Genomic DNA, 19,889 nt, shown 5'->3' with positions numbered 1-19,889 from the left:
CCGACAGACTCCTCTGTCTAAGAATCAAGGATTGAACTGCCAAGACGTCAAAGGTAGCCGTGCTAGGTCCTGATGGAAAAACAGACTCAGGGAAGATCTTTTCAGCCAGAGAGGAAGACTCCGAGGAGAAATGCTTATGATCTAGAAGGTCTGTGTACCAAGATCTTCTCGGCCAATCTGGTGCCAAAAGAATTACTGCACCACTTTTGTATCTGATCGTTTTCAATATCTGAGGCAAAATTGGAATTGGAGGAAATAGATACACTAGACTGAACCTCCAGGGCACAGTCATGGTGTCTACCACAATACCTGTCTACCTTGTTGTTCAACCAAGAGGCCATGTCGATCTCTGGCTGACCCCACCTCTGAACAATCTGGGCGAACACTTCCGGATGTAGGGACCATTACCATGGGTGTATGGCATACAGACTCTGGTAATCGGCTTCTTAATAGTCCACCCCTGGTATGAAGACGGCTGAAATTACATGAACCTGCTGTCCTGCCCAAGTTCTGATCTTGACAATTTTTCTCATGGCCAGGGAACTCTTTGTCCTCCCCCACCCCTCCCCCGGTGATTGATGTATCCCACCAGCGTGGTGTTGACTGATTGAATCTGAATTGGTCTGTTCCGCAGCTTGAGTTGCACCTGGACCAGAGCATTGTATACTGCCCTTAAATTGAGAACATTAATAGGCAATCTTGCCTCCTTCCGAGTCCAGAGACCCTGCAATCTCAGATCCAAGGTCACTGCCCCCCAGGCTAATAGGCTGGCGTCTGTGGTCACAATTGTCTATTTCCAATCTGAGAAGGAACATCCCAGGTTGAGATTCCCTGCCCGTAACCACCACACCAAGGACTGACAAGTCGCTGGTGAGAGACAAAAAATTTTTTTGTATTTCCAGGCGAGGCTCTGACCTCTTCCATTTGGCGAGAACTTCACGTTGGAAGGGTCGTGAATGAAACCGAGCAAACTGTACTCCCTTGAAACAGGACATCACACACCCCATCAGCTTGATACGCTGAAGGATGGATACGTGCTTTAGGGACAGCAAGACCTTTACTTGGAGCTTGATCTTCTGTATCTTGCCCGGAGGTAGAAAGACCCTCTGACATCTCGTGTTGAACAAAAGACTTAACACGACCATGTGCTGAGTAGGAACCAGATTGGACTTTTTGACATTGATTACCCACCCATGGGAATTAAACATCTTTACCGTGAGGTCCAGATGATCTCGAAGGCGAGCGGCTGAATCTGCTTTGATCAAAACATCATCCAGATACAGCAAGACAGTCACCACTTTTTGACGTAACCTTGTCACCATGACTGCCATCACCTTTGTGAATATTCTTGGTGCTGTGGCCAGCCGAAACAGGAGCGTTCTGAATTGGAAGTGGCACTGGTTCATCGCAAACCGGAGGAGGCTGTGGTGACCGGCTCATATGGGTACATAAAGATAAACATTGATATCCAATTATGCTATAAACTTGTTCTTTCCGATTGAATTGATAACTGATCAGATGGATTCCTTCCTGAAAACTGGGTACCCTCAAGTGCGTGTTGAAGGATTTTAGATTCAGAATGAGACGAAAAGAGAAAACTGGTTTCTGTACCAGAAAGAGGTGGGAGTAATAACCAAACCCCCATTGCTCCTCTGGAACTGGAACAATGACTGCTGCTGCTAACAAAGATTGAATGGCCCTCAGAAGTACCACTCTCCTGGTCTCGTCTCTTGGTAAGGGAGTGGACAGAAAACGCTGTGGTGGCGTCCCTAAGAGGTCTATCATGTACCCTCTGTCCACCACCCCCCTTACCAAGTTGTCTGTGGTAGAACTGATTCACCAATTCTGAAAGATTAGCAGTCAAGACCCCACCACTGAAGTTTCCAGTGTGGGGTGTAGGCAGTCATGCTGATTACTTGTCAGTTTGCTTGGCACCAGGGCGTTGTCCCGTCCAAGCCTGTCTACCTCTCTGAGCTGCCTCCCGAGGGGCAGAAGACTGATCCCCTCGATGAGGCACCCCTTGTTTTCCCAACAAAATGAAAGGAGAAAAATGTTGTGCCCTTTGTTTTGGGAACGGCCACGGGCAGAAGTGAACTCTTACCTTCCATGGCCTGGGAGATGAACTTTTCCCAGGCTGGGCCAAAAAAGCCGGAACCATCATAAGGTAGGGCCACCAGAGCTTTCTTGGATTCGGCGTCAGCCTCTCAAGATCGAAGCCAGAGGGTGCGTCAGGTCACCCCCACTAATGAGGAAGTCCTGGTTAAACCCTAACCTGCGTCCAAAACTGCATCCCCCTGGAAATCAGCAGCATCATTAATGTGAGCTGCTAGTGGGGATAATTTGGACCTGGCCATACCAGATTGGAGCCCATCACACAGTGTGAGGGCCCATTTTTCCACGACTTTAACCATCCATGCCACTGCCATAATAGGAGGAGGAGGGAAGCACCAGATGCTAAATAAATGGATTTTAACAAGCCCCCACATCTCCTGTCCGTGCTTTCAAATTTGCAGCACTAGGAAGAGGAATGATGGTTGCCTAAGCCAAATGCTTGATGGGAGTATTCACACTTGGGTGTGTCTCCCATGATGCAAAATCCTGTTCCTGAAAAGGGGTAATACAGGCGATAGCTTATTGGGTATCTGAAACCAGCTATCTGGTGTGGGCCTGACCTCCTGCCAGATTTCTGAGTAGAGGATTGAAAAAGACACTGCTCTGCCTGTTCGATGGCCGTGATATTAAAGGCCTTTATAACCACCACGCTCAGATCTTCCACCTCCTGCCTACTAGAGGGCTGCTCCTCCTCCCAGGCAGACAAATCTTTTGTGTCAGATTCTTCCAGAATTTCACTCTCCTCCTGACAGGATGGATCTGTATCAGAGTCACTCATGTCCTAAATCTGGGACTGGGCCAGACATTTACGCTGTCTACCAGCAGATGGCTGCAACATTTTCTCAAGAGAGGAAAATACCCAGACCAAACCCTATACAGATCTTTCTAGATTTTGCACCCAGGCAGGTCTTCGGGATTCCCCTGAGGGGTCTAAATGTCACTGCGTTGCTTGGTCCGAAGGAATGGCATCTATGGACTGTTTTTCCTGACAAAGGGTAGGAAAAACATCAGTACCTATCATTTCAGAACATGCAGCCTCTCCTTTTGAGATCAGATATGGACCGTGCCAGTTCACTAGCCCAGGCCGGTACCACCACATCAGCGGCGTTCCCAGACGAACGCTGAATCAGGTCCTCAGACTCACAGGCCATGTAGAGACCATCCGGGTCTCACCTTTCACCAGGAATTTTAGATTGGCAACTGGAACAGGTGAAATACGTTACTGAACCGGTTCCAGCAGTTTTGGACCCGGATCTTGACCCGCTTTCCAACATGATGAATAGATATAGAAAGAGAAAACAGCAGAACACACACACTTCAGAAAACAGTCCAACACAGAGATTGATCTACAGTAAACACAATCTATGTATGATATGTGAGATAATACCACTAATTATTAGAATATATTAGTGGGTATTGACCTATGCAACAACTCACTGTACTTTACTTATGATGAGAGACTAGTACAGAAGAATAACATATGCAACAGAGTCAGTAACAGTCACACTATCAGAAAGCACTTTCTTACAAATGTGTATGCATATAATCTAGATATACATAAATATATCGAATGGTTCCTCCCCAGAATAATATCTGGGCAGGCATGTTTTGTTTTTTGTTTCTTTTAAAAGACTGACCGAGAGCTGTAATGTCAGTTAGAAAAACCATTACAAATGCCTGGGAAACAGTGAGGAATACACCTACGATGAAGCTCCTCCTTCACCTTAGCTTCACAAAATGGTGCCTGTATACAAAAAAACTAGTGGGAGCTGTAATAACAACAGTTCCCTACTAGTAAACTTGTCCCTGCTACCTGCATGACCAGTCGCTCTCTGTGTCCTCAGCAGTGTCACTGGAACAGGTGCGGGCTTAGACTGCCAGCAGCACCGTCTCAGCTGCGCAATGGGAGACTGATGCTGCAGCCGTGGCTCCTGGAGCAGCCCGGACTCACAATGCCCTGGACAGTAGCTGAGTTCCTGGTCACTGTTATAGTGTCAGGTAACCCTTTTACCTGGAGCCCACACTACCTCAGGGAGGGCGGCATTAAAGCACTGTAAGCCACGGCATTCAGAGTATGAACGCCGCAATGATGAGCTTAAAGATAAACCTATTATAACTACAAATTAAGTAAAAATTAAGACTAGACTAAAAATGTGCCTTACTTGTTAGGCACTATTAATAAAAACTGAGAACTTCCTGCTGGAGGAGGCATAGAGGGGATGTGAGCAGGCTAGACAAGTCTTTAGTGCCATTACTCCCACAGCGCCCTCTATACCCCAAGGTGAGCAGTGTCCTCCAACTGTGTGTGCAAGAGAAACAATAATTTGTAAGACCAATTTAATTAACCAAAACAAACTAATCATTTAAATCAACATCTGATAGGGACCATTAGATGTAGGACCAGTAGAACATGCAATTGGCGGATGACCGTGATTTGACTGCAGTAATTGAGCTCCATAGGATCCAGTTTCTGAGCCTGCTCGGGGCCCGAATATGTAACAGAGGTGTCTAAAATTATATAAAGATTATAGTGGACAACATCTGCCTCTATGTGGACACATGTAAAGTCCCAAAAACCAAAGTTAAAAAGGCTAGATGGTCAAAACATTTATACAGTACATGGTACAGAAGTTAGACCATTACAAGTTAGCAAACAGTCAATTCTTATTTTGCTTATTTCATTAACAGCAAAAAAAAAGCAAAACTCTGTACTTGAGAATAGGTACAAGATTTCAGTACACAAAAGACATCCCTCACTTATAAGTGATTTCCAATAAGGTTGTGCTAAGTAAAGACAACATAGTGCCTGTATACCAGGGTTTTTCAACTGTGGTCTTCAAGTACCCACAACAGGCCATGTTTTGAAGATTTCCTTAATCATGCATAGGTAAGCTCATCTATTTGGCAAAGTAAATAATTATCTCTTCTGTTCCTACAGAGGGAAATCCTGAAAACATGATTTTTGGGATACTTAAGCACTGGAGTTGAGAAACACTGCAGTATATAATACGAGTTGTGTGTGTGTTCCCCCCATTGCAGATTAATTATAGTAGGTTACAGTGCAGTATACTGGATTTGTGGAAGACGCAGGTTTCTCACCTCCTTGCTACTCCTTTGTCCGTTCTTCAAAGGCTCATCAAAGTGACACTCAAACCAGTTATGAGCTTCCTGAAGACTAATACTAATCTATAAGTGAATAAAAAGTGAGGCTCTTATACATACATTATACAGTGGTGATCCCTGTAAAATGATTCCTTTATATACAATGCATAGTCATTATCATGTCCATCTTATTACTTTTATATGTTTTTAACGTTTTAAATGTCAGGGCTAAATGGTATAATTGCATACATGTATGCCATAAGTTTATTTGGCAATGGTGGAAAAATAATATGGCAGGTACAGGCTCCTTTGTTAGGTTTCATTGTGTTATCTGGAATAAAATACACAAGCAGTTTGTTTCTGGTGGTACACACAAAATGTGTTTAGGCACAAGTCTTTTTTAAAGCTGTAAACGTATCTCAACAAAGTGTCTCTTCTGATATCACAGAAATTGCGTCTAAGTATGTAAGTGCAATCACAAAAGATGGGACTACTGGGTATGATGTATTCTGAGAATGTGATGATGACAAACCCCTTTCATTGTATTCCCATCACCTCTCTGTAATACTCTCTCCCCGAGTGTAATAATTTAGGTATATTTGATGGAACAAGTCTACATTATAAATTTTAAAAAGGCAGAATATCATATGCTGTAACTATCACACAACTGCCTTTTCATGTGACTCTGCTTCTGATATCCCAAAGGAGATAGCTGTGAATTGTGCCACAAAATCTCAGACACTGCACCACCTGGTACATTGATCAGGTAACAGGAAAACCGTAATAAATGACTTTCGAAACAATATATTCTTCTTACCATGAAAAGAGCCACGTGGTACAAAACAGCCATCTGCCAGTTTGAACAGCTTCTTGTCACAGTCAGAGACTTACTAAGAACATTGCTCAAAGGTGCAAATCTCCACTAAAGCCATAGCAACCAGACATTTTCCTTTGGTGACTGGTTGGCATGGTTTTAGTGCAGCTATGCAACTTTGAGCAGTGTTATTAAATGATGCATGTACGTCATACAATGTAAGCTACAACACAGTATATAAACCACTTCTCACTTGTTCAGACTCCACACTAGCCTCTCTTAATTTCCTATCTGTGACGGTCTTCTCATCCTGTAGCTTCTGAACTTTATGTTCCAGCTCCTGAGAAAAACACAGAAAATCTAACATTTATAAAGTTGTAAGTAAATTTCTTCCCTAAGATTCCGATATATGATTTATCCATTACCTTATAGCTCTCCTCCAGCTCCTGTCTGGACTTCATCTCTTTCTCCAACTGGCTCTGCAAGGTGTTCTCTTTAGCCTTCTGTGATGCTGCTGCAACTATCTCTTTGCGCAAGCTGCCAACTTCACTCATAAACTGCTCGATGTGCTTACACTACAGAGGAAGAGGAAGACATGGCTACTGCCGTGTTCTTTTACACACTTCCACTTCTGGACAGGGTGTTTGTGTCCCTATCTATCCACCCTCTATCTTACCTGCTCGTTATTGCTCTTTTCATATTCCTCCTTCATTTTCTCCATGCGTTCCAACTCCACCTCTAAAGCCTATGCAGTGATCATATACGCAAACATTTTAATCAGTTTCACCAACAAAAATGTCTACTGGAGGAGCAATTTCAAGACAATTTTGTCAAGTCGCATGATTACATTTTAGAAAAACAGACAAAACTAAAATAACAAAATCAACCAGATATATAATTTATATATAAACGTAAAACACCAATCTTGATTATCTTATAACCACTGTTAAAAATGAAAAACATTAAGCAATAGATAACTTTAATTAAACAGTTTACTCTTGAAATATATTAATTGAATTCTATATTTACATCCTAGAAACATTTTTGAGCTTCAAATGAAAAGTAAAAGGGGAATAGGGAAGAGAAGCTAGAGATCCGAATACTGGTGTAGCAACTATACTGCTGAGACTCCCACTGGCTTTTCATAGTTTGATTACAGATAAACCCACTTATGATGTTACAAAACACGAATTACAAAAGCAATGCATTATACATGTTCAAAGACAGGAAGTGCAGGCAGCAGTTAGATCAGGGATTTGTGAAACTCCGTGAACAAAAATCTACGAAATAGGAAACAGAAAATGGCAAGGATCAAAAACTTACTTAGGGCCTTTAGTGTACTAAGCTTGCCAACAGGAAAAAAGTGGTTCTAAGATAACAATGGTATCTTCAAAACAGTTTTATAACAGTAAAAAGCTCTGGCACACCAGCATCAACCTTGGGACATTTGTATAGTCCTCTAGTGTACATGAACTGGGACACTCAAAAAAACAGTAGCACTGGCTGGGTTCAATAGCAAATAGCCAGCTAGGAACACGGTTGTTGTACAGTTTGTTTTAAAGCAAACTTTTACAGTTTAGAACATGCAATTATGTAGGTTGCCGAGGCTGGAACAGTTGTGTAAATCCATTTGTTTACTCACAGCATGTTGTTGACCGAGTGGATAGAAAGGGACTAGAGAAAATATGCTGAGATATGTGTAGAACAGGCTTCTTCTCGAGCTAAATGCCCAAATTGTCCAGGTTCAGCAAAATACACATATTTTCTATGTGCCATCATCTGCCTTCTACTTACTTGTTACACACACACAAAAAATTGGAATTGTACAAAAGTATGGAACTAGCCTGGAACTAAATGTGTAGTATATTAAAAGGCATAAAATGTAGCAATGTAATCTCAAATTCCAAAGAAGAGATGTAGAAGGAGAAGAAGAACAAAGCAGATACTTTGTCAGTAGAACTGAGAGGCATTTAAAAAAAGAAAGTCCTCTGTCAATGAACTATACAAGAAATAGATTTATTAATAAGTAGACAAATCGTCTCATTCATAGAGGAACATTGGGTGACACATGCAGACAAAGTGGCTACCCAATACAGTTCCAGAAAACACAACATGTTTAAAGAAGCCCAGAATAAGACTAAGTAATACCCCATTCATACTGCACCAAAAATCCGGGTTTTTGCAGAGGCACGCTGAAAAACCCGGGTCTTGGTGCAGTATGAATAGTCCAACCACAAAATCCCGGGTCTAAAATCCCGGGACTTAGACCCGGGATTTTGCGAGGGGTAATTCCCATGTTGGACCCCGCTAGCCTGCAGTATGAATGGTGCAACCTGTGTAATTCCCGGGTCTCACCATTCATACTGTAAAAAAAAAAAAATTGTTAAGTAAAAAAAAAAAAAGATTTTAATTAATAAAAAATACATAAGAAATGTTTACGTCATTTCCAATGGACTAGAAATGACGTCATTTTAGTACCCAGAGGTCCCCCTGACAGCCGGCAACGCACCGGAGACACCGCTGGCTGAAAATAAGTTAAGTAAGCATTTCTTATGTATTTTTTTTTAATTAAAATCTTTTTTAACACTTTTTTTTTTCTAAAACCCGGGTCGGGCAGGTGCAGTATGAACCCGCCCGACCCGGGAATCTTGTTATCTTTACTGCCCTGTGCCCCGGCAATATCCCGGGTTAACAACCCGGGATATTGCCGGGGCGGCAGTATGAAAGTGGTATCAGTTATATCTTCCACTAACAGAACTGGCATTCACCAAGGCCCGAGGTGTGAATAAAGAGAGATGAAAATAATGCCATAGCACTATATAAATAAAGAAACGGCACAGAACAGACTACCAAATCTTCTCTGTACAGCACTGTGTAAGTAGTGGTGGTGATGGTGGTGAAGGAGAAGGAAGAGAAGAAGAGAGGCCTCTCGCACCACTGACAGCCATGAGAATGGTAAGCCAGTCATTGGCAGGCATCTGCTTCACCCTCCTTGGAGAAATGGACTAGGACACACAGAGTCAAGTTACTGTAGGCAAGCCGCTAAAGTAGTGATGTAAATGGCAGTAAACAAATAAGTCTTAATCTATAAGACAGGAATGGAACTAGTGAGGGTTTCTTAAAAATGGGGATGGAGCCTAGGGGGCAATTTATAAGGGGGGGAGCAAGAGAGGAGTAAGGGCATGTTGGTAATGCCTGGAGGGGGACATAGATTTTGAATTGCATACTGTCCAACCTCCGTGAAAAAGAGTATAGTAAATACCCTAATGATACCTACGAAAACAATACTGGAATGACTTAATACTCTACATTGTTTAAAAGAAATAAAATATAGAACGCACTTGTATTCTTTCAGCTTGTTTTCTGGTCCCTTTACTTTCAACGCAAGATCGTAGCTGAGTTTTAAGCCCACGTATAAGGTCTTTTTGATGTAAAGTCTCTTTCTCTAGTATGGATTCTCGTTTTCTCAGCTCTCTGTTTGCTCGTGAGAGTTCAGCTGATTTTGCACTAACACAATCTAATGCTTTCTTCAACTGTGGGGACAAAACAGAATGAGAGTAGTCAAAGAGTAGAACAATAAAAACTGTGAATTACTATGCAGTAATCTGATGGGCTGCAGTGTCTGAAAGATCTACCAATTAATGTACATTACATTTTAGAACAGGCGCTTCCAATTCTGTCCTTAGACAATCTAATTTCGAGAGATATAGCCTAAAGACTACATGGTATGTATATTTTCTTTATAATGATCCAAATGTATGTATGATTTTGTATTAGGAAACTAAGCTAAAATACTCTATTTACCTCCGTCATCTCCTTTTGGGCAGTTTTCTTTGCATCCTTACACTCTAACTGATGTTGTTTCTTTACAGATGCAAGTTGCTCCTCTGACAGCTGTGTCTTTATTTGGATGTCTTCTTCAGCCTGTTTCCTGCAAAACAAGCAAGATGTAAATGATATGAAATCTCAGTGATGTTTGAGTGAGTGTGTCCACAGATCTGTGTGATTCTGACAACAGTGCATAAAGATTTTACGTAATCAGCAGTAGTTTCTTCTCCTGTGCCTCTTTTTTTTCCAACTTCTTTTCCAGCTCATCCACATAGTTCTGCAAAGCAGAGTTTCTCTGAAGAGTTTGTTCCAGAGCACATGCCAGCTTCTGGTTATCCTCCCGAGCGACTTCTATGGATCTCTGAAGTGGTTTTATCTGTTTATAACAAATAGAAAAAATAGGTTAAAAATGCAAGACTATTAGCAACAAGTGACAAAACACTGATTTGAAATCACCTTTCCACGCTGTTGGGATTCTGCTGCCTGCAGCTTTGTTTGACACTCTGAAAGCTCTGCATCCAGTTTCTGAATTTGCTTCTGGCTCTGAGTCCTAACAGGAGACAATGAAACCAAGGAGAAATAGAAAGGTGATATTTTTGTGCTTACTGTTAAATCCATTTCTTATATGCTGTATAGGGATACCTATGTTATGTTATATTCCACCCCTGGAGGCAGGGTACTGGGGAGAAAACAACAACTACTCCTCTCCCATTTCCTCTCATTTTACTACTAATCTTTCTGGACACAAGACCCACTAGATGAATAGCAGAACAGAGACCCAGTATTTCTGTGTGGGGTGGTATGTGTACCCCTAACAGCACAGGAGAAAAGGATTTAAGAGTAAATACCAAAAAAATAAAATATACTTTTCTCCTGCAGTAGAGTGACACACACAATGGCATATACAAAAAGCCAATATCTACAGGAGGAAGAATGGGAAGAATGCCCAACATACATTCGCTTGAAGGACCTTCATGATAAAGTCAGCCTCCGTGGAAGCAGCAAGTCCATCTTCAAGAACACCTAGCTGAAACAATGGCTAGAATGAAGGATTGATTCCAAGGGAGGAAGCAGACGGAGACTACAAAAAGGGGCTCAAAAGGAGTGCCTTGTAGGACCTTCAGAATGAGGTCAAGGTCCCAATAAGAAAAATAGATAGAAAATCTGGTTGAACATGGCCCGCTACTTGCAGAAATATGTTAAGAAGCAGGGCCAACTGGCACTTGAACAATACTGAGTGTGTAGAAAGCCTCCACCTTTAGAGAGCTAATAATTAGACCCTTTTCCAGACACCCTGGAGAAAAAGCAGCAGGCAGGAAGTACAAAAAAACTCCAACAAAAGCCCATGTTCCACGTACCAGGTGAAATATGAGCACCAGACTCTTTGATTGACCTATCGGGAAGAAGGCTTCAGTGTTCTTCGGTAAGCCTGTGGGTACCATGACCTGGTGCCATAAAAAGAAATACTGCCACCAAACTGTCCATCTTTGGATGTAGATATCATGGTTGAAACAAACCACTTTGCCCACTTCATAATATGAGACCCTTCCTTAGGGTGGTAGTGTCCTTCTGGATCCTAACTAGAGTCTAGGTGCTCAGAGCTGAGCTTAGATATTGACAAGCAAAAATGGCCTCCTGAGGAGACCACATGTTCACATCACATCTTCTGTGAGTCACCCCCACCCTTTCCCCAGCTGGTATCCATGCTGAGCACCTGCCAAGAAGGAACTGAAAAAGATCTCCCTGTCTTCAAATGTGAGTGTCTTCAGAAGGGACACAGGTGAAAACTGTGTTTAAGATATCACCTCCAGAGAAGACATCAAAGTCCCCATAACTTTCCTGCAGTATTGATGGTTGAGTCTGGTTTGGTCAGGATTGGAAAAATTTAATTTCAAAGACCGTGTTAAAGAGGAGGTCCAGGAACACCACGGAACTCAATACAGATTTTTTGGTCTGTTTATAATCCAGCCATTTACCTCCAAATTTAGGAAGGTCAATTTGGGCTGTCACCAAGTTGTTGCCAAGATAAGGGACAACCACGATCCCCTGGCAAAAAAGGCCATTATCTGGTAAAGATCCACTGATGACAAGTAAAAGAGGGATAACCAATACTGGAAGTGTGCCCCTGGAAAGCAAACCAAAGGAATTGTTGAACTCCTAAATAGTGATATGCAAGTAATAGAAGAGTTAATTACATGCATGTAATTAATTACATTCATTATTGTAAAACTGCAAGAAAAATTGTCTCCATTTGTATAAACAAGATTAAATTCCCTCACCAATTGGTATGTCCCTGTCTTCTGTGCTCATTCCCCCTCTAACTAAAATCTGTAATCTATCTCTTCCTACTGGTATTTTTCCATCATTATTCAAGCATGCAGTGATTACTCCCATTTAAAAAAACAAAATTCTGACCCTAACTCTCTCGTAAATTACCGCCCCATCTCCCAGCTCCCATGGCCCTCCAAGCTTCTCGAGAGAATTGCCTACACTCGCCTCACACACTTTCTTACAGCAAGTTGGATCCTGTTGGATCCTCTTCAGTCAGGCTTTCGCTCCCAACACGCCACAGAGACTGCACTGACCAAGGTTGTCAATGATTTGATCACAGCAAAAAATAATAACCATTACTCTCTTCTAATTCTCCTGGATCTCTCTGCTGCATTTGACACTGTTGACCACTCTCTCCTCATACAAACGCTACAATCCCTAGGTCTTGAAGGCACTGTCCTATCCTGGTTCTCATCCTACCTATCTAATCGCTCTTTCAGTGTTAATTTCTCTGGATCCACCTCTGCTCCGCTTCCTTTATCAGTTGGAGTACCCCAAGGCTCAGTCCTAGGTCCTCTGCTATTCTCTATCTACACCACTTCTCTTGGAAAACTAATAAGCTCCTTTGGATTTCAGTATCATCTCTATGCGGATGATACACAAATGTATCTATCCTCTCCTGATCTTTCACCATCTGTGCTGTCTCGCTTTACTGACTGTCTTTCTGCCATTTCATCTTGGATGTCTTCTCGCCAACTCAAACTCAATCTTTCAAAAACTGAATTAATAATATTCCCACCCAAAAACAGAAGCTTCCTGCCTGACATTTCAATTTCTGTTGATAACATGACCATAAATCCCACCCCGCAAGCTCTTTGCCTAAGTGTAATTCTTGATTCACAACTGTCATTTATCCCCCACATCAACTCTATATCTAAATCATGTTACATACACCTAAAGAACATTTCCAGAATATGCACATATCTGACACAAGACACCGCAAAAGCATTAATTCATGCACTCATCATCTCCCGCATCGACTATTGCAATTCCCTCCTTAATGGTCTTTCCAAAGTCAGACTTGAACCCCTACAATCTATTTTGCATGCAGCGGCTAGATTGATTTTCTTTACTAACCGTTTTTCCTCTGCTGAGCCACTCTGTCAGTCTCTACATTGGCTGCCTGTATTTCAATGAATCCAATATAAAATTCTTCTACTAACATACAAGGCCATCAACAAAATTGCACCGACATACATCTCCTCACTTATCTCAAAATATCTCCCTACTCGACACCTCCGTTCTGCAAAAGATCTACGTCTCTCCTTCACTCTCATCACATCCTCCCATTCTCGGTTACAGGATTTTTTCCGGGCTGCACCCAATTTGTGGAATTCCCTCCCACGCACAGTAAGACTTTCCTCTAGTCTTCAAACCTGCAAGCGTTTACTGAAAACCCACCTCTTCAGACAAGGTTATGATATTCCTCAGCCACCATCTTAATTTCCCTAGATTACCCTATTACCATCCTCTACACAGCTAACGCAAGACAACAACCCTCTGACCAACACTACAACACACACCCCACTCAATACTTTTACCTTTGTGTTCTAGCTGGTCCATTGTGCAATATAATGTAGCACATGCCCTTTCTAACTCCCATTGTCCTATAGATTGTAAACTTGCGAGCAGGGTTCTCTTACCGCTCTGTCTGTATGTATTACCCAGTATTGTTTTATCAATGTTTGTTCCCAATTGTAAAGCGCTACGGAATTTGCTGGCGCTATATAAATAAATGTTGATGATGATGATGACGACAATCTGGTGCTGGATGCTCCAGGCAAATGTTTACAGTATAAGATGTTCTTGTTTACTTTCTAAATCAAGAGTCTTGTTATTGTGATATAGAGTTTATGATGTACTGTGCATATGTGTAATACGTATGCTATTATTATTATTATTATTATCCGTTATTTATTAGGCGCCACAAGAGTTCCGCAGCGCCGTACACAGCACAAACAGTAGACTAAACAAGGTAACACATCACAAACGGTTAACAAAAAATACCAAAACTTCAGAGACTCCAGGCAGGCTAATGCAGTAAAGACGGAGCAGAAGAGCAGGTATGGAGAACAGAGGGAAGAGGGCCCTGCTCAAATGAGCTTACATCCTAAGGGAGGGTAGACAGAACACAGGCACACAGGGAGCAAGTTGAAGAAGTGGGGAGAGAACAGGGGGCGGGAGGAGAGAGGGGAAAAACAGGTGGAGGCAAGGTTAGGTGGAAGGTTGGTAAGCCTTAAGGAACAGGTAAGTTTTGAGTGCCCTCTTGAAGGAGGACAGATTGGGAGAAAGACGGATGGAGCGAGGGAGGTCGTTCCAGTGAAGGGGGGCAGCACGGGAGAAGTCTTGGATTCTGGAGTGGGAAGAGGTGATCAGAGTGGAGGAGAGGCGACGGTCTTTGGCCGAGCGCAGGGAACGGGCAGGGGTGTGAATGGAGATGAGGTTAGAGATATAGGGAGCAGTAGACTGGGAGAGAGCCTTGTAAGTGACGGTCAGGAGTTTGAAGAGGATTCTGTAAGGAATGGGGAGCCAGTGTAGGGCAAGGCAGAGAGGGGAGGCAGACGAGGAGCGGCGAGAAAGGAAGATGAGTCTTGCAGCCGCATTGAGTATAGAGCGGAGGGGGGCGAGGTGGGAATGGGGGAGGCCGGTAAGAAGGAGGTTGCAATAATCAAGGCGGGAGATGATGAGTGCGTGGATGATAGTTTTGGTGGCATCCTGGGAGAGGAAGGGCCGGATGCGGGCAATGTTGCGTAGCTGGTAGCGACAGGCTTGGGCGAGGGATTGGATGTGGGGGGCGAAGGAGAGAGAGGAGTCGAGGGTAACGCCCAGGCAGCGGAGTTGGGTGACAGAGGAGATGGTGGTATTGTTAACAGTGATAGAGAGGATGTGGTGGGCGGGGAGTCTAGGGGGAGGAAAGACAATCAGTTCAGTTTTGGAGATGTTAATTTTGAGAAAGCGCGATGACATCCAGGAGGAAATGGCAGAGAGGCAGTCAGATACACGAGAGAGGAGGGAGGAGGAGAGATCAGGCGAGGAGATGTAGATTGGATGTCGTCAGCGTAAAGGTGATACTGAAGACCGAATGAGGAGATGAGAGCCCCCAGGGAGGAGGTGTAGAGCGAAAAGAGTAGAGGGCCAAGAACAGAGCCCTGAGGGACACCAACAGGGAGAGGGAAGGGGGTGGAGGAGGAGCCAGACTTGGATACTGAGAAGGAGCGGTTAGCGAGGTATGAGGTGAACCAGGCAAGGACAGATCCAGAGAGGCCAAGAGAGAGAAGTGTTTGTAGCAGGAGGGGGTGGTCCACGGTGTCGAAGGCCGCAGAGAGGTCAAGGAGGATGAGCAGGGAGAAGTGACCCTTAGATTTGGCTAAAAGTAGATCATTAGTAACTTTGGCCAGGGCAGTTTCGGTGGAGTGGAGGGGGCGGTAACCGGATTGAAGAGGGTCGAGGAGGGAATTGTCCGAGAGGTGTCTAGTGAGGCGGCAACAGACAATCCTCTCAAGTAATTTGGAGGCAAAGGGGAGAAGTGAGATAGGGCGATAGTTTGCAAGAGAGGTGGGGTCAAGATTAGGTTTTTTGAGGATGGGAGAGATAAGAGCGTGTTTAATTGAAGAGGGGACTACACCAGAGGAGAGTGATAGGTTGAAAAGGTGAGCAAGGTAAGAGCAGGCAGTGGGAGAGAGAGAGCGAAGGAGGTTAGAGGGGATAGGGTCGAGAGGACAGGTGGAGGGTGGAGAGGAAAGAATGAGGGAGCGAACTTCATCACCCGAAGTGGGGCAGAAGGAGCACCAGAGTAGGTTGTTGGAGAGAGATAGGATGAGGGGGGCGGGAGAGGGATGGGATGAGGAAATGTTCAGTCGGATGATCTCAATTTTAGAAGAGAAAAAAGTGGCGAAGTCAGAAGCGGAGAGGGAGGGCGGGACAGGAGGGGGAGGGGGAGAGAGGAGGGAGTTGAAGGTGGCAAAGAGGCGGTGGGGATTGGAGGACTGAGAGGAAATCAGGGACTTGAAGAAGGATTGTTTAGCCAGGGAGAGGGCGGAGCAGAATGAGGTGAGTGTAAATTTGAAGTGAAGGAAGTTGGCCAGGGAGCGAGATTTCCTCCAGAGGCGTTCAGCAGTGCGAGAGCACCTTTGGAGGAAGCGGGTGAGTTTGGAGTGCCAGGGTTGGGGAATGAGGCGGCGCTACCAAAAAACTCTAACAGGTTTGCAGCCAGGAGCTGTGCAATATTGTGTTTCTTGACATATCTAATATAATGCATTGGTCCCACCATGTAAGGGTTTGTACTTTTCAGAGTATCATCAGTTATTAAACAGAGTTATACGTTGAGGGCCTGATTCAAAGTGAACGCAATTTGCTTTTTTTTTATTCATACAAAAATTGAACGTATGTACGCCCATATTCAAGTACAAGCAGCCCCTAAGAAACAAGTATGCGCTGTCTATACAGCTATAACACACTATACGCACAATGCATATGTGCAATATTATGTCCCATCAGAACGCACAGGATAAAAAATATTAAATACATTAACACCTGTCAATAATAAACATTAATAAAAATACATTTAAAAAAAAATACATAAAACTTTTTTTATTTTTTGTCTACTGTACATTAAATGCATTTATACAGGTGCTCATAACTGCAAACATGTTCTAGCATGTATATGCGACCTTCATCACTATCAATTGGCTCAGAGCTTGAATGTGTGCGCACATCCTTACTGTACTTTGCCAACGTCAATATGCCCCTTCCCTCCCCTATTTCGTACTTAAAATCGTAGACAGTTGTTAGTGTCCTTTGCGTTCCAAGATGAATTGCATGCACTTGAGTCCACTGGCATATAGTCCATTATTGAGCATGTGCAGAGTAATTTTACGGAAAATACGGCACGTAACAGCACTTACGTTCCTTAATGAATCAGGCCCTGTATGTATTTCTATGTAGTGTTGTGGAACCCTGGTGGCGCCTTATAAAAAAAAGCTAATAATAATTGTATATGTTACCTGTCCTTCTGTAGATTTAAGATGTCACAATCTCTACGTCCCAATTCTGTTTGTAGTTTTACCAGGTGTTGCTGGAGCTGGTTGTGTGAGGACAAGACCTGCTCCAAAGTTTCAGACATTCTGGTCCTCTCCTCACAAACGTCAGACAATTGTTGCTTCAGGGCAGCTTTCTGTATATTACAAATGAAAAATACAGAATGAATTGTTCTAGAAGAGGATAAGACATGAAGTGTTAGATATACCCATATAGAGAAGCTATATAATCTATAAAGCTATTTAGTCACAACATGCTCATTATCTATCATCATTCAAATATGGCTTAGATACTTGTTACTTTCAGGAGCAATGACTCATCTGGAACATGCCTAGATTAAATATACTTTGAATATTATTTCTGTTGTTGAAATTGGGCTCAGTCACAAGCCTTGCTGAGTGCAAACGTCCCTCATAACAGCCTGTAGAATAGGGATCTAGTGAGCCTCTAACCCTTTGTGTGTACCACACTGAACCAAAGGACTGAGTATTTGTGGACAAGTCTTGTTACACATCTACCTAAAGACATCCTAGGCATACTCTTGGATTAAAAATTCTTTGTGGGTTATTTTGAGGCCCAAAACATAACAGTTGAGCTATGGTAGACAGCGTCGCTTGACTCCTGTGGCACGTATCCTGTCAAAATGGAAAAATCTAGTCATGCAGCAGCAACTGCGGCCAGAACGAAAGCATATGCCGGCCATCCGGCGGCCAATATTACCAATGACTCTCCTTCAGCATCTCATTCTCCTCACCCCTCGCCTCACCAGGACTATCAAAGTCAAGAGGATGACCCTTCCTTCCAACTGGTGCTCCAAGCAATAACATCCTCTGAAAAGAGTGTCACAGAATAGATTGGCGAGGTGAAGGCGACCTCTCATTAATTAGCTACCATCTACAGAAGATGCGAGAGAGGGTGAGGCAAGCTGAACACAGAATATCTACCTTTGAGGATACCACTGCTCCCAAGAATGGAGAAAACTTCAACCTGGTAGCACAAAGCAGATTAAAAATGACAGATTTGGAGGGTAGACAAAGGCGAAATAACCTTTGGTTTGTTGGACGTCCAGAAAAGTTGAAAGAATCTAGTCCAGAAGTATTTCTGGAAAACTGGCTTATTCAGGAGTTTAGAAGGAAGGCATTCTCTCTGCAGTTGGCAGTAGAAAGGGCTCACCACCTGCCTCCCCAACCTCCTCAGCCTGATGCCCCATCATGTACTTTTAAAGCCAAACTCCTGCATTTCAAAGATCGAGATGCCATCTTCAGAATGACAGGACAACAGGGGCCTCTAAAATTTAGGAACCATACAGTCTTGGTTTCCCCAACTTCACCCTGGATGTCCAGAAGTGCCGTGCTCAGTTCACACAGATATAGAGAAAGTTGCTACCTTACTGCTAATTCTGGCTCTGCTATGGGTGGTGGTGGCAGATGGTTGATCACATTTCTTTTCTACCCCACAGGAGGCAAAAGACTAGTTTGAGAGTAGACCGCTAGATTTCTGGATGCTTAGTTACGCCTGTACTTAATATTTTGAGACTCCTTGCAACTCATTAGCATTACTTTGGCCCTCTTTATCTTAGAATTGAGGGCACAGCACTTTGATCTCACATTAGCCTCAATGATATGATTTATAGAATATGGGAGATACTCTGCTAGAGAAGTTAGGATTTTCTTCTTCCTTCCCATTTATTTACACACATTGTTCAGGCTAGTTTAGTTAATCAGTATAGATTAGATTAATGTTTAAAATTGTGGGAATTGTTTTGTTTGCTTTGGGTAGATAGGTGTACCTTAGTTAGAAAGGATTATGCAGGGTTGGATAAAAAGACTTAAAGGCATCATAGGATTTCCAAAGTATTGGTTACATGTTTACAGCTGTGTTAATCTAATGATATGTGTGGAAAAAAACAAAAAAATGTAATCTTGTTTTGGAACACATACAAATTGATCCATATGGCATATTTGTCTCCTTAGGATCATAATACTTTCCTTCAATCTGTTGGCCATTTATATCCTACCCTCCTTGGGCAGTGAAATCCGAAAAAAGTGTGCTCCCATTGTCACCTGATGATACACAGATGTTATGTATGAAGAACTTCAACAATGTTATGGGTTTAAACAAAGATGGATGGCATGAGGCTACCCCGGATGCTTTTACCCGGCTAAACTTATCGAGGCGATGGGGCTAGTGTATATTTGGAGATTAAAAAAGCGGGAAACTAAATGATTCTCCTGCCACTCTCACACTCAACAATCCCTTTCATGCACACTTATCCTTACCTCACACTGACTGGTCCTTCTGGTATATAATGTGGATTATCTTCCTAGGGTGGTTCTCAAATCACTCCCCCACTGCATTAACATCACCTCAGAAATGGTTTGTCTCTGGGAGGGTTATTATAGCGACAGCTATACAGGAGTTAGCCTTGGTATCCCTTTCAAAGGGGTACTTTTATAAATAGGGTGGAGGAGATTAAGAAATTTAACAGAAAGAAAGAAGTAGAGTTGGAGCAGAAGTTTCACAATTTGAAGGTCTTGTATATTAGCTCTCATTCCATGTCCAATAGATTGAGCTGGCTGCACACGTAGGTTGACTGATCAAACTAAATCATAAAGTATTGTTTTGTTCTCTAGAAATAATCTGTATTTTCAGATGGATATTGGAG

The 19,889-nt window shown here is 42.9% G+C and overlaps 1 protein-coding gene across 2 annotated transcripts in view; it reads right to left on the bottom strand.

Annotated features, from left to right (window-relative positions):
• The window catches only part of CCDC150 (coiled-coil domain containing 150), a 78,784-nt gene that overhangs the window by 1,856 nt on the left and 57,039 nt on the right, over window positions 1-19,889 (bottom strand). For both annotated transcript variants that reach the window (XM_075202424.1, XM_075202425.1), the window contains exons 19-27: window positions 17,191-17,360; window positions 10,313-10,406; window positions 10,063-10,232; window positions 9,833-9,959; window positions 9,370-9,561; window positions 6,705-6,773; window positions 6,454-6,603; window positions 6,282-6,368; window positions 5,212-5,298 (exon numbers count right to left, since the gene is read on the bottom strand). In XM_075202424.1, coding sequence (XP_075058525.1) covers window positions 5,212-5,298; window positions 6,282-6,368; window positions 6,454-6,603; window positions 6,705-6,773; window positions 9,370-9,561; window positions 9,833-9,959; window positions 10,063-10,232; window positions 10,313-10,406; window positions 17,191-17,360 — 1,146 coding nt within the window. The remainder of the gene's footprint in view (window positions 1-5,211; window positions 5,299-6,281; window positions 6,369-6,453; window positions 6,604-6,704; window positions 6,774-9,369; window positions 9,562-9,832; window positions 9,960-10,062; window positions 10,233-10,312; window positions 10,407-17,190; window positions 17,361-19,889) is intronic.

The sequence above is a fragment of the Mixophyes fleayi genome, chromosome 3, assembly GCF_038048845.1.
Source record: "Mixophyes fleayi isolate aMixFle1 chromosome 3, aMixFle1.hap1, whole genome shotgun sequence".
In the NCBI taxonomy this organism is placed as follows: domain Eukaryota; kingdom Metazoa; phylum Chordata; class Amphibia; order Anura; family Limnodynastidae; genus Mixophyes; species Mixophyes fleayi.
This window is presented reverse-complemented; position numbering and strand designations above follow the sequence as displayed.